The following is a 17,319-nucleotide window of genomic DNA, read 5'->3' as shown; positions in this document are numbered from 1 at the left end:
CGGGGCGGCCCGACGCGGGCCTCTCCGGCGACGGGGCGCGACGGGGCGGCGGGGCGACGGGGCGCGGTGGGGCTCCTGTTCGCGGGGGGGGAGGGCTAGACGGCGGCGGGGGCTGGGGCCGGGGGCGGGGCCGGCCGGCGGCGGCGACAGAGGAGAGAGGCGGGCGCGCGGGAAGGAGAGAGAGAAAGAGAGGGGAGACGGCTCGGCCCGTTAAGTGGAGGGCGACCGTTAGGGCTGGCCCACGTCTCCTCTTTGCCATCCGCAAGCGGACAGCAAAGGAGTAACATTGCCGTCTGCTAGCAGATGGCAAAGTAGTCACCTCTTTGCCGTCCGCTAGCAGACGGCAAAGAATCTGACCTAGCCACGCCGTGCCCTGTGGGGCCCACCTGGCTCTTTGCCGTCTGCCGTCTAGCTCTTTGCCATCAACTGGCTGACGACAAAGAAGCAGCTGACGGCAAATAGCCTTTTTGCCATCTGCACTTTCTTTGTCGTCCGCTTTGTGGAAGCGGACGTCAAAGAGCCTCTTTGCCGTCAGCTGGCAGATGGCAAAGAGATGGCAGACGGCAAAATGCCAGATTCCAGTAGTGTAAGGGGGGAGGAGTTGGACTCCTCCCCTAAGGAAGGAGGCACTTTCTCACTTGGGCCTTTTTGGCCCAAGTTGCCTTCCACCTCTTTAAATTAAATATAAAATATTCTAAATACTCCTAGACCATTTTTTTATATATTTTAACATCTCTGAAAAAATTCACCTATATATAATTTATAGGTAATACCTGGTATTATCCAATATTCACTGAAACCCTTTTGGTGACCCCGAAACGCTTACGGATCCTCTCGAAACTATTCCAAATATTCATGAAATAATTCCACAAATATATTCTCATGACTCCCGTCCTACTAATACTTAGCAGATTGTGATTGCCTTAAGCTTGTGACCCCGTAGGTTCGGCAACTCACATACATGGACAAAACCGTTCGTTCAATGACCGACATCGGGACCGTGGACGTCCATATTGGTCCCTGTGAGTACACGAATGATATTTGAGTGAATCTTTGGTTATCATGCGATGTTCCCTTTGCTTTACGATACTTCACAAAACCCGGGATGTATCGGTATCCTCTTGAGTCATCACCATGCTCACTATACCGAAATCTTTGTTACCGGTATGGTTTGTCTCATGAAAAGAAATAGCCTGGCCAAGCTATGGGAACCCTCAGTTTTACCCATTCTTTTGGCATATGGTAGCGATGCATGAAAGATGACTGTGATAGGTTGCCCCGTTCGGCCAATTCATTGTTAATAAACATAGTGTTGTTATTCTTCATATTTGGTCTGCTCATTACAACAAGCTAAAGGGTATTCATGCTCTAAATTTTTCTCTAGTCTAGACTAGCAAAAAATGGTGCGTAAAGATATAAGTTTTGTCGGATATTGTGGTTTTGAATATTCAGTTCAACATATTCTTTTTTTACAAACGAGGCAAAATCTTTGTCTTTTTCATTGATATAGAAGGAGAAGAACAGAAACACAGATCATAAATAGTGATGGAGCCACTGCTCCGACCAATGCACATGTCACCAAGGCAACGGTACAAGAACGTTGTGCCGGCTTAGTATCTCGGAGGTGCTCATATTGGTAGAGTTGCTTGTGTGCATTTAATAGGGATGAGTGCATTGCGTGTACGTGAACATTTATGATTGTATTATGTTCAAGAAATAAATAAAGGTGCTCTTTAGTCCAAAAGAATTTGAAAGAAAATTTAGGGTTCCATTTCACATGAATATTTCCTATAATGCCATTGTAGTTCAAATAAATGAATCCCAAAATTTTAATGGATTGCTTTCCTCATCATTTCAATTTCTAACAAAAGAGAATTCCCATGATAGATTGGACATAAAGACCTCCATAGCCCACAACCTATTATCAAGAATTTGTCAAATAGAATGATAAATACATAATGATGAAATTGGACTAGGGTAAACTCTCCCCTCCAAACTTCGTCGGTGAGCTTGTGGCGGAAGGGGATTTCCGGTTCTTTCACTTTGGCAGATTCGAGCGATCGCTCACATCCCGCGTCGCTAGGTTCACTCACCCTAGCTCGATGGCATAGTCATGGGCCGGCCCATTAGCTCTGATCAATATTTTTTTGTAGCCTAGGGTACGGATCTGGGTGTTTTTTTTTCCTTTCGTCTTTTAATATTAAAAAGGCCAAAAAAATCAAAACATATTGGGTAATTAAAAACTCCGTGAATTCAAAAACTGATCAAAAAATTGTTTTTTATAAAATCGAGAACTTAAAAATGTTCATGAAATTCAATAAATGTTCATGAGATTAAAAACAAATGGTCACGAATTCAAAAAAAGGTTCACAAATTTGAAAGATAGTTGTGAATTCCAAAATTGTTCATGAATTTTTGTAAATGTTCATGAGTTCAAAAATTATCTATGATTTCAAAAAATGTTGATAATTTAATATTGTTCTAAAATTTAATTAAAAAACCAAACAACATTTAAAATTTATGAACTTCTTTAAAATTCCAAATGTTTTCGAAAAACATGAACATTTTTCGAATTGTCAAAAATTTATAAAATTCATACACCTTTGGAAAACACAGACAATTTTTTAAATCGAAGATATTTTTAAAAATTAAACAAATTTGAAGTTTCAAATAATTTTTGAAGAGTTTGAACATCTTTTGAAAATAAAAAACAAAGAAAGTACTAAAAAATATTCTTGAGTTTAAAAAGAAAAAGGAAAAGGTAGAAAGAAAAACGTTGAGAAAATAGTTCAAAAAAGTTCAAAAATGTAGAAAACAGGGAGAGAAAAACACAGACTGGAAGCTTCCGAAAATCGCTGGGAAATCTTCCGGTTAGTGGGCCCAGCCGGTCCGCTCGTCCATCTACGACATAACACTCCCAAAGAGCGATGACTCTTCTCAGTGCTCCACTGTATGGAGTTGCTAAGCATACCGCATAAGTGAAAAAATAACATGGCAAAAATAATTAAAGAGGAGCGAGAGCACTATGATGACCTAGGAAGAAACAATGACACAACGTGTGAATCTATGCAAAACACAATGAAGGAAGCTCATGATAGTATCTAGTTGATAAATAATTTAATGAAGGAAGCTTAACTACAACAAATTAAGCACATATGAATTGAGGACTTTAGTTGCTTAGCACCTTATTTAAGCAAGCGTGCATTGGAAGAGGCCTAATTCACCAAATTCATGTAGGCTGCTGAGAATTCGATGAAAGCTGGGCCTTTGGCCTTTTGTCCAGAAAAAGAAAAATGGAGGCAGGCGCCACTTGTTCCCCCTCCCTATGCCGCGTGCCCCCTGCCCGGCGATGTGTCGCCGCTAGCCTCCAACTGTCCGACGCCTACATCAGCAGCGCCAAGCGGCCACCGCGGCCAAGAAGAGCCTCCGCGCCAACCTCCACGAACCCACCCTCCCTACCCTCGCCATGGAAATCGGCTCGGTGCCTTCCCAGGACGAAGATGCGGCGGCCGCCACGCCGCGGGAGGCCACCCTGGGCCGCCACCTCGCGCGCCGCCTGGCCGAGGTGGGCGCACGCGACGTCTTCGCCGTGCCGGGGGACTTCAACCTGACGCTCCTCGACGAGCTCGAGGCCGAGCAGCCGTCCGGCGGCGGGGTGCGGCTCGTCGGGTGCTGCAACGAGCTGAACGCCGCCTACGCCGCCGACGGCTACGCCCGCGCGCGCGCAGGCGGCGTCGGCGCCTGCGTGGTCACCTTCACCGTCGGAGCGCTCAGCGCCATCAACGCCGTCGCCGGCGCTTTCAGCGAGAACCTCCCCGTCGTCTGCATCTCCGGGGGCCCCAACAGCAACGACTACGGCAGCAACCGGATCCTGCACCACACCATCGGCCTCCCCGATTTCTCGCAGGAGCTCCGGTGCTTCCAGAACGTCACCTGCTACCAGGTACGCCTCCGTGCGCAGGCCTTCTTTTTTTTTAATGTTCAGTTCCTAGATGTTTTTTTCATTTTTGAAATGGCCACGGGGGAAAGACTACCCACCTGAATATATTTGGGTGTTGCATCGTTCGTAGTACACAATTTCATCCCATGGGATGATAAGTGAATAAGTGATCACGCCACATATATTTCTGCAGCACTGCAGAATGTCTGCAGCGTAGAGAAAGTTTTCAGATATATTTCTGCCCGAGAGGTTTTAGGCGATTTAATAGATGTTCAGTATTATTCTCATTTCTTACCTTAATTTCATTAGTACAAATGTGATTTTGTTAGGGCTTTTGGCACAGCTTAGATTTTAGGGGAAAGTTTGGTCTGTGATCTGAATCTGTGGAGTAATTCGTAATTTCCTTTGTGACATGTTCAGTTTGTGAAATTCTTTATAACAGTTCCTTCATGTCCGGTAGTCTGGGGTTTTGGGTTTAGTTGGAATTGTCACTTTGTCAGGGATGTGCCTGAGAATGGCTCTGCTGCAGTTCTAGCATTTTCGGCCTAAACAGGTTATTTCAGTGTTATTGTCAATCAGTCTAACAGTATTATCATGCAACTGTGAACTTTCATTATCCTTCCTGACATAATTCACCGCGATGCAATTAGGATCGCATCTCAGGCTTTCTGAGGCATGCAATTAGGACTGACAATTTGATCTGTACTTTAATCATGAAAAATATCTCCTTCTGAGGTAAAATTGTGTTCTCTGAATATGTGCATGTACTCCCTCCGTCTAGGTGTGTAAGTCACATTAGAAGGTGCATCGCGACCTAGGTGCAAGCTGATTGGAAGAGAAGAAAATCTGGACCGGTCCTCCTTCCAATCACAGTACAGATTTCTTTCTTCTAAACGTACCATTTAATCGTAGCAATTAAGAGGATAACGTTTGAGCTGCCCACGCAGGCCCACGTACTTCTAGCATGCAAAACCGCTTTAATTTCTTGCCTAATCAACGCATAGACGTGCTGCATGCATTGACCATTACCTGAGAAAAAAAACAGGAGAAAATGAGTTTTCGCTGGAAGATAACGAGGCATAGGAGGCAAAGCTCGCTGGCGAACGAGACTGGGAGGGAATCGAGACGGGAAATTAATGAACGGCGCCTAAACGTTTTGGGAAAACCTGATTTTCGTAAGGTGACTTACACACCTAGACGGAGGGAGTATATATCCTTTATTGTGGACATAACCGTTATTTGCACCAAATTTAGAAGTAGGCTTTCTGGCATCGATATACAGTACTCCCTCTGTAAAGAAATATAAGAGCGTTTAGATCACTTTAGTGATCTAAACGCTCTTTACGGAGGGAATAATTGTTATTATTATTTCTAAAGAAGGGCGGGAAGGAACATATCGAAAAGAGCACTGTGATGTTTTCATTTTTGGCTACGTTATGATCATTTTTATATATTGCAGGCAGTGGTGAACAACTTGGAGGATGCACATGAACAGATTGACACTGCCATCTCCACTGCACTGAAGGAGAGCAAACCTGTTTACATCAGCATCTGCTGCGACCTCCCTTCAATCCCTCATCCCACATTTGGCCACCATCCTGTCCCTTTCTTTCTCTCCCCAAGGCAAGTCGGCATGCTCCCTCGAAAAGCATAAGAATGATGGTGACAGGATTGTTTTTACTAATGTGCATAAATTTTTCATTTGTTAGACTGTCAAACCAGATGAGCCTGGAAGCAGCGGTGGAAGCCGCTGCGGCTTTCTTGAACAAATCGGTCAAGCCGGTCCTTATTGGCGGAGCAAAGATGAGGGTGGCCAAAGCGCGCAAAGCCTTCGTAGAGCTGGCCGATGCATGCGGTTATCCGTTCGCGGTGATGCCTTCTGCCAAGGGGCTTGTGCCAGAGCACCACCCTAGATTCATCGGCACATACTGGGGTATTGTGAGCACTCCATTCTGTGGAGAGATTGTGGAGTCAGCTGATGCCTATTTGTTTGCTGGCCCGATGTTTAACGACCACACCTCGGTTGGATACTCACTTCTACTCAACAAGGAGAAGGCCATCATTGTCCAGCCGGATCGAGTCGTGATTGGGAATGGGCCTGCATTTGGGTGTGTTCTGATGAAGGACTTCCTGCGTGCACTTGCTACCCGGCTCAAGAAGAACACGGCTGCGTGCGAGATCCATAGCCGGATTTTTGTGCCTGAGGGCGAACCCCGTCCCTCTGAGCCTGGAGAGCCTTTGAGAGTGAATGTATTTTTCAAGCATATTCAGAAAATGTTGTCTGGCAACTCGGCTGTTATAGCAGAGACTGGGGACTCATGGTTTAACTGCCAGAAGCTAAAACTACCAGAAGGCTGTGGGTAAGCTCCCCTGAAATGTTTCAGAGCTCTAACTTCGGTCTATGAGTTCTTTTAATTTGGAACTCCCCGCATTGGTTGTTGGTCACACCCGTTCCCTTAGTATTTCTGATTTAGGTATAGTTGAATACTCGGTGAGATGTTCTGTTCTGATATTTTGCAAACTCATTGTTTTTTTTTTGTGAGTTGTCACCAGTGTAAAAAATAGTCTAGATTTCTATGATTCATTCTGAAACGTGTTAAAACTCTTGCATGAAACCAACTGATAATATTGCCCCACCAGTCGGTGAACAGTGACACTTTATTTCAGTCAAAGTTCAAACTACTACGAGGGCATTTTATCGAATTTCTGGAATAAACAATAAGTTTGCAAGCCATGCTTGTGTCAATAGGTAGGATGTATTCCGTTAGGTTTATTTTCAATTTAACACCATTTTCTATTGGCAGGTATGAATGCCAGCTGCAATATGGATCAATTGGCTGGTCGGTCGGGGCTACTCTGGGATATGCGCAGGCTTCTAAGGATAAGCGAGTCATTTCCCTCATTGGAGATGGCAGCTTTCAGGTGTAAAAAGGAAATCAGAATCACCAAACGTTCTATCTCATTTTATATTTAAAGATTTTCAAAATGTGTAGTTAACACTTTTTTCATTGGACTGGTATATAGGTGACGGCACAGGAAGTGTCGACGATGCTCCGGTGGGGACAGAACAACATTATCTTTCTCATAAACAATGGGGGCTACACCATCGAGGTGAAGATCCATGACGGTCCTTACAACGTCATCAAGAACTGGAACTACACCAGCTTGGTGGAAGCATTCCATAATGGCGAGGGCAAATGCTATACTGCAAAGGTTGGTGACCGGATTAATTGCAGGATGTTTTTATACGGCATTGCAATGACATTGCACATTTGTCTCTGTATAGGTTCGAACGGAGGAGGAACTGGAGGAAGCAATTGAGGCATCCCTAGGACCTCACAAGGACAGCCTGTGCTTTATAGAGGTAATTGTGCACAAGGATGACACCAGTAAGGAGCTCCTTGTGTGGGGAGCTAGGCTTTTCGCCGCAAATAACCGCCCGCCGAATCCTCAGTGAACGCACCGGGTCTCTACAAGATGCTCATCCAGCTTAACGAGGTCATCTGAAAGTTCAGATGTGCTGAACTCTGAATAAACCCTCCATTTGAGTCCATTGCTGCCGCAGGTGCTCATGGTTACTGTACGTAGGTGTTCTCAGTTCAGGAACTGGTACTTGTATCACCTAAATAAATCTGAAATCGATGCTGTGGCCAGCTAAAGACGCTCTTGGTTTCGGCATCTTTCTTGGTTATTCCAACTGACGGAAGTTTCAGACTTGCTGTGCTTTTCAAAGGCACACGTTAGGCATTAAAGAAGAAGAAAGCTGTGCTTATAGAATCTGAAGATGATTGAATTATGTGGTGAAGCAGCAGCGTAGTTCAATGGTGCACCTGGTGGACAAATCTCTAAGATGGACAATTTCCTTCTTTGATACGGCTGGAGAACTCCATTCTTGCTCCAGACATCTTCATCGTCGATAACACTTGCAGAAAATACCAACCCTCACATCACGTGATGTGCATTTCGGTAAAATCTAGGGATGTATCTCGACTTAAACCTTACATTAATAAATTAGGAGTGCGGCGGGGTTAGGCGGGTGGGTTTCGGCGAGCCGGGGTGCGGCGGGCGCGAGGGGCGCCAGGCAGTTGCTCGAGCGCAGGTGATGTAAATTTGCACCAACAAGTGCCCTATTTTACATCAGTGAGAAAACTCGAGTAATTTTTTTACATCTATATCATCGGTTGCAGCACCGTTTTTCTTAAGCAACCTCGCAAATCTTTATTCAAGCCGTCACAATGTTAAAAGGTAAGAACGAAAGATCACCCGGGGGGCACCTTCATGATTTTTACATCAGGCTGGTCAAGGTGAGATTAAGGCCCTGTTTGGAACTTCCCCGCTCCGTGGAGTTGGGGAGTTGGGTTTAGCAGCTCCGTCAAATTTAGCTAAAGTCTGGTCCGCTCCTGGAGCGGAGTTCAAGGAGCCGAGAGAAACCGAACACAGCCTAAATAGGACTAATTAGCTCATCCCACTTAATTTGCTTTAACGGGCTCCTATTGGAAAGAAAAAAAAATCAGGCTAGCCTGTTATCCCATTGGGAGCCCACCTTGCCCTATTAGCTAGACATCGACCTTGGTAGGTCGTGCCCGAATGAGTAGAGAGAGGGTGGTGCCACAGCTTGCTCCCACCGCCGCCGGTCCGCCATCGCGCCCCTGCTTCTTCCTCCTCACACCGTGCCACCTCCGGCAGCCTCCTCATCACCGATGCCACTCGCGTCACGCCGGCGCTGCAGGACGAGGAGTCGTTGTCGTTCAGGGACATGCCAGGGATCTGGGCGCCAGAGCAGTTCGAGCATGGAAGCTCGTGGTGGACGATGTGCATGCTAAGGGCGACATCTTCTTCGGACAGCTCTGGCACGCCGCAGCCGATGCCGGCGACGCCGTCAGGCAAAGGCATTAGGTGAGCCCCCAGATGAGCTTTGACGGCCGCGACGAGGAGCTCACATCGCTGAGGAGGGTGGCAGTCGAGGATGCGCCCGGCGTCATCGACGCGTTCAGACACGCCGCCAAGAACACCATCGATGCCTTTGCGTGCACGGAGATCGTTCTTTCAGTTTTTTTTCGAGTGAAGGAGCCCAGCTCCCCTATTTCATTTCTGAAATCAAATAGCAACCATGCCGGCTTCGACGGTGGCGAGCTCCAAGGCACTAACGGTGCGACCAAGAGAGCCGGTGCTGGGGCGCGCTGGAGGTGGTGGATGCATGCTGCTCTGAATGTGTCTCGGGATGTGACCATATTGCACGGTAGTGGCGTATTGCTGCTAAGTAAATTGCTCTGCTTTGTTAAGTGGGAATCCCACTTATTTTCGCTTAATCTATGTTTGTTTTGGTGGGATGCCCACTTTTTTAACACCAAACTGTATTGGGACCTGGTGGATTGTGGTGTGATTCCCATCTACAGTCCCACCTGCAGCCTGATTTTTACATCCACATTATGATGCTCTAATCTAGCTTAAATTAGAAAACGGTCTTTGGGGAAGTGTAAGATGCTCTTAATATTTCGAATCCCCTAAAATTTGGCAATTTGAAGTTCGGGGGACGCTGGCGCTAGACCAGTGACTAGTAGCTCCTCGTTCTCCAAAAGAAAAAAAGACTAGTAGCTCCTCGCTGCCGTGCTTGTCTATTGGGCGGCGCTCCAGATCTAACCAAACCCAACCGGTCTCCCATCGGCTCGCCTTCCTCGACACCTCGCCGTAGCCGCCACTAGCCATGGCCCCCAAGCGCGCCGCCCCACGCAAGCCTCCCGCAACCCCACGCAAGCGCCCCGCCACAGCAGATCCCGCCTCCAGTTCGGAAGAAGACTCGAGCGGTTCCTCTACCTCCCACGACCAAGAGGTGGCAGACGAGGAAATGGGGGAATCGGAATCGGAGGAGCCGGCAGAGGATGGGGGCGAGGGGGAGGGGGAGGAATCGACGGAGGATGGAGGCGAGTGGGAGGCAGAGCCTGGTCTGCAGCCCGCGGCCAAGAATCCACCTCAATCAAACAAGTTGCCTGCTCGCAAGAGGGGAAAGACGCCGGCGCGGGCACCAGTGCATCAAAATGGCGAGAAGAAGAAGCCGCAACATATCGGATCGGCAGAACCCAAACAAAGGAAAAGCAGGCGCATATGGTCTCCCAACGACGAGGTCCTGATTCTGGAGGAGCTTGCCGAGCACCGCCGCCAGCATGGGAAGGTGCCGGCGTGGGGGGACTACGCCTTCTTTGAATCTGTTGCCAAGCGCCTTGAGGACAGCAGCTGCCATTACTTTGTTGTCAAGGAGAAAGTTCGCACCCTGCTGCGTCGCTAGAAATCACACATCTTGTCTATCACGGACCATGATAAGCGCCTTGACAGTCTCTCTGAAGATGTTTGGGGAGACTTGCAAGTGACCGATGGCCCTATTAATGGCAGCAAACAGGCTGAGGCTGAGGGTGCCATGGTGAGGGCTGAGAATGGCAGCAGCGGCCAGACTCACACCAGGAGCTTCGAGGAAATGTGTGAGGTGTATCCTCTGCTTGGGCTGGAGGTGAAGATGCTCGCGGAGGTGCAACCTGCCGTCAAAAGCTTGTTCACCAGACTAGATGCCAAGAGAGCCCTCTACATGCAGAAGAAGCTGGAGAGAATTAGGTCCACAGAGGTGAAGATCCAGGCACGGATGGCCGCCAAGGTACATGCACCCAAGGCAAAGATTAGTGAGAAGCTTGTCCGTCTGCTCACATAGGTTCCCAAGAATGTACTCCGAAAAACAGCATCCCCCTGTTTGGGGGGGGGGGGGGGGGGGGGGCAAGCAAGACAAGGGTATGAAGGTATGAGATGTGGTTTTATTATTTTCCTTTTGCGGCATAGTTTCCTTCATATTGGCTTCATTTGGTTGTTGTGGAAGATAAACCCAGGGCAATAAACCCCTAGGGGGAGCTTTTGTGAGCGCAGGGGGATGGATCCCCTCCCACCACGCGGAGGATCTCCACACATGAGAAAATACACCTGTTTCCATTTGGGCAGCAAGGGGAAAACAAGGGCAAAAATATCCATGTTAAAACTTGAAAATAGATCCTAATGATAAAAACCATTAGCAGTACTAATTTGAGACAAGTAACTAGCAGCATAATAAAATACTGAATGGAATAATAATAAAATACTTGTACATATGCATAGTTGCATACAACTGGTCATACAAATAAGGCAACATCAAGGCTAACTATACTGTGGTAATAATGTTTTGAAGTGCAAATAGTAATTATGGTTAAAAATCTAGCAAGAAAAATGAGTCCATTCCATTAAAAAACATCGCAATCCTGTGACCCCCCCCCCCCCCCCCCCCCCCCCCCCCCCCCCCAAAAAAAACCATGGCATGCAGTCTTTAGATAGATATTGCACTATCATCGATCGACTGATTGATCAGTTGCTCTACACTGATCGAAGTCGGTCTTTGCAATAGAGATTAAAGGCTCTCATGGCTGATATTGGAGAACCAAAAATATATATCTAAAATACTTGTTATGCATGGCTATTGGTCACTTTGGAGCAACAAAAATATCACAGTGCAATCCTCTTTTAAATAAGGACATATCTTTCTGAATATATCAGGCACTTGACACATAAAACATGGTGATCTTCTAAGTAGCTTCCCACTTTTTCTTTGTAAGCTTATTACTCGAACACATACCAGATGTTGTAGAATTGTAACAATTACCTAATCTTGAGAAGCATTAGCTGAAGTAAAGGTAGTTGGACTCTTGAAGGACACATATGCACTACCATTGTTCATGATTAAGTAAATGCTAACATGGCATGGAAATGTATAGGACAACATGCACATAATTACTTGTCTTCCTACATTATGTCATCTCAGAGAAATGAGTTGTAGCACACTAATATTAAGGTTAGTTGAGTAAGCAAGCATTGCAGCAAACTCATGGATATGGTTATTGTCGAATCCATTTTTTATTATCGAAGAGGGACCACTGCCAAAAAAAAGGTATGATAAATTTAATACACAACCAAAACATCACAGTTTGATGACGATTTCTTGATTGATGTCCCTCTACCTTATGATCTCTCAATTTTCCAAGTACTGCAAAACAAAAGTGTTTAGTGATTCTAGGTTCTGTCCATCTATGCTTATTCATCCGTCCATGTCAAATTATCAATCAAATCTTTTTATCGGTATTGTCGCCTATCTATATATGCCATAGCCCAATAGTATATCACCCCGCTAGTTCTGAAAAGACCGAGATCATTACCACCTAAAATGTACACTGATACAATTAAACAGTTGGCCATCCAAGACTATGCTGGATTGGTACTGTGCATATATGGACTGTTTAGTTACACCATGAAAAAGGACACAAATGATATATTGTAGTCCTAATAGTATTGGAAAGCGAAAGCGGTAAAAAATCTGGAGTTGAAATAATTGCATTCTCAAGTTCTCGAGTTAAACTAATTGGTCCTACATATAGGCTTATAGCATCATCATTATCCGAAGATTTAGTTGGCCTCTGTACTATGTTAGTATGGCTATATGAATACCGATAATTCAAGAGAATATTTTGGCACAAAAAGAATATACCATTAGCTTGGTACTGGTCTTGAAGTAAATTCAGTTAAAGCAGCGGCATTGTTAGACCAGAGAATAATAGTTTATTTCAAAATAGCTTGATGTGAACCCTTGAACCACGAGTAATTAAGGTTTTCAAAATAAAATTGGGCGCTATAGTGCTGTGTGGAGGAGAGGATGAGAAGCTTGCTGTCTGAATAATCAACTAGCTCCTTAATCTTGCTTCAAGTCTAGATCCAAAAGTTTCATGGTTGTGACATGTTTGGGTCCCTAACCTGGAGAATTGCATATGTAGGTTCTTATACTTCTTTAGGTGAGTCAAGGCAGGTGAAAGCCGAGTTGGACTATCAATTTGTGCTGCTATTCGACCTAATTTATTCGAAATCTGATTAACTTTTTTTAGTTTTTTTTATGAATTACCTTAATGTGAAAGCTAGTATAATCTGTCCAAACATTTATTAGAACTCCCCTCGGATCCAATATCATCAGACTTGCATGGTCAAATAGCATTTTAGTGAGTAAAAGTGATTTGCCGTTCTTTGCCAATTAAACTAGAATTTTTGTGATACAATTCTATGAGTTTGATGACCTAGATGTGTAGGCAGGTTCAACATGGTACATTTTTCATATGACCCCCCCAGGCAAGTTACACCCTTTATCTTCTTGTCCTTTACTCTAGCAGCAACCAAGATAAGAAAAATGTACTACACAAATGAGGACCCTTCATTATGCTAGCTCTAATAGGAACTGGATGAACATTGTTCATTGGACAATGGACACCGCTTGGTCCACCTCTTGCTATCGGTTGAATTTCACCGCATGCATTTTTCAGAAATTGAGCTGACAACCGTAAGTAAAGAACTAGCTTAATCTATGGATTATCTGGAAACCTCGAGAGTCCAAAGCACTACCATGTTTCTCGTTAACCTTTTGGTGCGAAAACTTCATTTTATTGCATTCCAAGCTTTATTGTATTTACATTTTGTGTTGGTGTTCGGCTCACAGCTTTGCACTATGTCTCTGATGTAACAGGGGGTGGTGAACTAATATATCCTGCGCGCCACTGATTTCTTCTATTTTGGTTTGGCTGATGGTAAAGGGTCATGGAGGACATTCCGATTCCACTTGGCTGTCTGACTTGTTAATGGCGAACCCATGCGACTAGGTTAGTTGTAGATTATTTTGTGAAGAAACGAAAATATCAGGTGGCTTGGTAGAAGCTTTTAGTAACTGGTTAGGTGGTGTATGGAAGATGGAAGCTTATGTACCGGTGGCTAGTCAAGCCAGCGTTCTGGATGTAATACCATGTCTCTAGTAATGCGACAATATCCTTTGGACTGGCATGCGTTTCGCTTGATAATCGTCTTCTAATATTGGTTGTCGAATGTAGTGCTACTTGTCAACAACTCTTTAAAGCCTCCTTTTGTTCATAGGACTAGACCATTAATCTATTTTTGCGATAAGATAGTATTCCATAATATATTGCTGAACATGGAATTTAAATCTTCAAGTTATGTATATGTACTACATATTGCAAGGGATACACATATTTATTCATGAATATAAAGATTCAATGAACGCTAAGCTCTAAAAACATTGTAGTATTACACCTTAAATAGCAATAAAGCAGTCTTGACGGAGGTTTTTTTTCTAACAATGTGGAGGACCAGAAGCTGTAACTAAATTCCAATGTAATGTTCACAACCCTTTAAATGACCTAAAAAACTAAAATTGCAAAAGAACTCAGCTTGTTTGTGAGTTCAAGCATGAATCGTCAATATATTACCCATGTTTAATGCTGAAAAAATATCCATCCAATCAAATGTAAATGTATTTGAAGTCACACCATATCTTCCATGAAAAATTGAAAAAAATAATCAACAGAACAACCCCTTTATTTAATAGCAATCCAAGTACTTTGCTTTGGAATAGAGTTTGGATGATTGTATGTGATACCATCTGAATCATTATGGGGTTCATCTATAGTAGGGGAGCAAATAAGCTTCTAAAATCAAAATTCTGAAACAGATATTGGTAGAATCAAGTGGCTAAGTACTACCAACCATTGCAATTTGCTTAGAAATCCATAAGAAAATATCACAACTTGGTTTAGGGAAAATTAGTACATAATGGTGTAGTCCATCTAAAATAACCGATCCAAGAACTAATTACAAATTACAACACCACAAGGATGGACTGAACAACATAGTTCATTGTAACAGTTGGATAGTGCAGGTAGCACTCACAGTTCGCTAATTTTTGATGGCTGTTTACTCGAGTGATCAAGAGCTCAGACGCTGCTCTGTGACATCAGATCGCCATAGATTTCATAGCCTCTGTAAGCTTCACGGTCCTCTCATTCACCTGAAATCACATGGGAAGTTATTTATGTTTTAATATTACTAACCAAGAGATGGTTAACAATTAAGTTCTGAATTTGGAGACCCACTGCCTCCTCCCACAAATTAAAAGGACATATGGGCATGTCCATCTTTTCTCGAGCCAACCTGTTCCATCAAGTGTTTGTCTGCCTGCAATTTTCATTCGCTGTAGCAAGGATCCGCAGGGGAGGCCCACACCCATGTATGTATGTAGTACTCGGTCACTCTGAAGAGCTGAAGTCAGTCCAATCCAACGCCCGTATAAGGGTAGCTGCGCCAACATCAGCGAAGTGCTACCATTTGAACAGATCGGCGCGCCACCATTTTGATCTGTTATGCCCTGAAGTACTTAATCTCTTTTTACAGAACGTTTAATTTTCTTGATACCTGCAGAAGAATACCAATAAACTCAAGGAGCGTACATCATGTACAAAGTTGCCAATATCAGTAGTTAGTACTACTATATCAGCTGCTTTATTCTTTCCCTTGTTTTGCATGATGGGCTTATACTTCGGATGAGGAATGTCAATTATGAAGATCACATACTGCGGGCAACAAATTAGAATTAAGAAAAACTCAAAGTGAGGCTCGCGCCAATGCACAAAGATGTTAAAATGACAGAACAAGGACGGATATGTGAGTATCAGTAATGAAAATACCTTCAAAGAGAATACTCTAATCCTCATTGTGTTGCAACGACCTCAGAAAGACTGTGAAAGAGACTTGGCATCGTCTGATGTGCATCAAGCATCATCACTTTTTTGATTCCTCTGTTGCGGCGGCCTCGACTCCAGAGATTTTTTTCCTTTGCAAGGAGAGTCTGCAACAGAGGCTTGTGGTCACGAGCCCTCACAAATCCGCCTAGCCCCCATGGCGTTCCGTAGATCAAATCTAAGAGGTAGCAAAAGAAAAATTGGACAAGCGCCTCATGTACCTTCTTTCCGCGCGTTCATCTCCCAAAGTGGGAATGGTGGCAAGGATGGGATCCGGGCGGCGCAAGGCAGTGGTGGAAGGGGGGATATGTTAGAAACAGCGGTGGTGACAAACTGTCTGTCCTTTCTCACTCCCTATCTTGCCGAGTCATGAGCAGTCCACTGGTGAGGGAAGCCACCATAAAAAAAAAGAGACCAACCCAAGGGTTAACTCTCGTTGGCATTTTTTATAGGAGAAACTCCGCGAGCACCGTGCGTCCAAGCCAGGACTTGAACTCGGGTGGGTTAGCAGCAATCCCAGCTGCCCAGCCAACGGGTCGACGCCCCGCCCTCGAGAGAAGCCACCATGAAATCTGAATCCGTCGTCACCAGTCGCTGAGAAGAGAATATCGCTGTTGTGCGGAGCATGGAGAAGAAGAGATGATGTGCTCTAGGGTACGAATTAGTAGGGTCATCAAGGTATGGAGGAGGTGGAAGGGCATCGAGCGACCCACCCGCCGCCTCCCACACTATTATTGGCCGGAAAGCGAACAGGCGGCCGACGCTCTTCGGCTGCCATCATGCCATTAAGCGAACCATTAAGGACAACAAACAGCGCGGCCCTTGATGAATCGCCTGCCTCTCTCACGAGTGGCGTCCGCAGGCAATCGAACAAGAAAATGGGCCACCCAATCGAAGAAGCGGCCCAATCAACCAGAATACTCATATTTTGCTACCGGAGCAGCTGCACACCACACATCGATTCAGTTTGCAGCCCCCTTTTGCAGCGAACGACCAGTCCAGGGCCCAGCCAGGAAGTATGCACGAATCCATGGTCAGGAAGTCGAAAGATCTGGATCGGATGGCTGAAAAACCGGGCTGCATGAGAGGCCTCAGAATGTACACAATTATAATGTATCTAAATAGGAAAGTCATAGTAATAAGAAAGTCATAGGAAATGAGATGACATGTATCTGAAATCCTATGAATAGGAATAGAAAAGAAGATGCCCTTTGGTTTACATCGTAGGATTTTTTCCATTGAGTCTAGGTAATGTTTATTTTCCTAGAAAAGGTGGAGGATAGGAAGAATTCCACCATAGGAATAGGGTTCTATTCCTACAAATCAAAGGGCTCTAAAGGATTTTTTCCTATACAAATCCTATCCTATGGGATTCTTATAAAATTCCTACAAACCAAAGGAGGCTTAAAAGTTCTTCACTTGAGGTTTCCTTCAAGAGTAGATGTGGATCCGCCACCACCACGTGCGCCACCAATCCACATCTACTCCTGGCTGCTCCTCGCGGGCTGGTCTGGGATGCCCTTGGGATGCGGCGCCCTCCCCCCTTCGTGGTACCTCGATGGCAGCTGCCTTCGTAGTACGTCGATAGGATGGCGTGGCGGGTGCGCAAGCTTTCCATGGCGGTCCTCTTCCCTCTTGAGTGTGCTCAGGCTACAACCCCTTGTAGCCATGGACCAGCGTCCCCTCATGTGTTCATGGCCGACTGGGGTCCACGCTGGCGCGGCTCTATACCCGACATGCTCCGGAGTT

The 17,319-nt window shown here is 45.2% G+C and overlaps 2 protein-coding genes and 1 long non-coding RNA gene across 3 annotated transcripts; 2 read left to right on the top strand and 1 right to left on the bottom strand.

Annotated features, from left to right (window-relative positions):
* The first annotated feature begins 3,417 nt into the window (after positions 1–3,417).
* LOC123077383 (pyruvate decarboxylase 1) lies at positions 3,418–7,652 on the top strand. The gene is made up of 6 exons (XM_044499654.1): positions 3,418–3,943; positions 5,400–5,563; positions 5,650–6,300; positions 6,745–6,862; positions 6,965–7,153; positions 7,227–7,652. Exons 1-6 carry the CDS (start codon positions 3,467–3,469, stop codon positions 7,395–7,397), a joined length of 1,770 nt encoding a protein of 589 aa, XP_044355589.1. The 5' UTR covers positions 3,418–3,466; the 3' UTR covers positions 7,398–7,652.
* Positions 7,653–9,537: 1,885 nt separating this feature from the next.
* Positions 9,538–13,882, top strand: LOC123077382 (probable transcription factor At1g61730). The gene is made up of 2 exons (XM_044499653.1): positions 9,538–10,722; positions 13,509–13,882. The coding sequence occupies exon 1, from the start codon at positions 9,645–9,647 to the stop codon at positions 10,221–10,223; it is 579 nt and encodes a 192-aa protein (XP_044355588.1). The 5' UTR covers positions 9,538–9,644; the 3' UTR covers positions 10,224–10,722; positions 13,509–13,882.
* Positions 13,883–14,596: 714 nt separating this feature from the next.
* Positions 14,597–16,145, bottom strand: LOC123074115 (uncharacterized). The gene is made up of 3 exons (XR_006435863.1): positions 15,792–16,145; positions 15,517–15,677; positions 14,597–15,244 (listed from the first exon to the last, which is right to left on the bottom strand). It is a non-coding gene; the product is annotated as an uncharacterized lncRNA (long non-coding RNA).
* Between the last annotated feature and the right edge of the window lie 1,174 nt (positions 16,146–17,319).

Source organism: Triticum aestivum, chromosome 3D, assembly GCF_018294505.1.
Source record: "Triticum aestivum cultivar Chinese Spring chromosome 3D, IWGSC CS RefSeq v2.1, whole genome shotgun sequence".
Taxonomy (NCBI): Eukaryota; Viridiplantae; Streptophyta; class Magnoliopsida; order Poales; family Poaceae; genus Triticum; species Triticum aestivum.
This window is presented reverse-complemented; position numbering and strand designations above follow the sequence as displayed.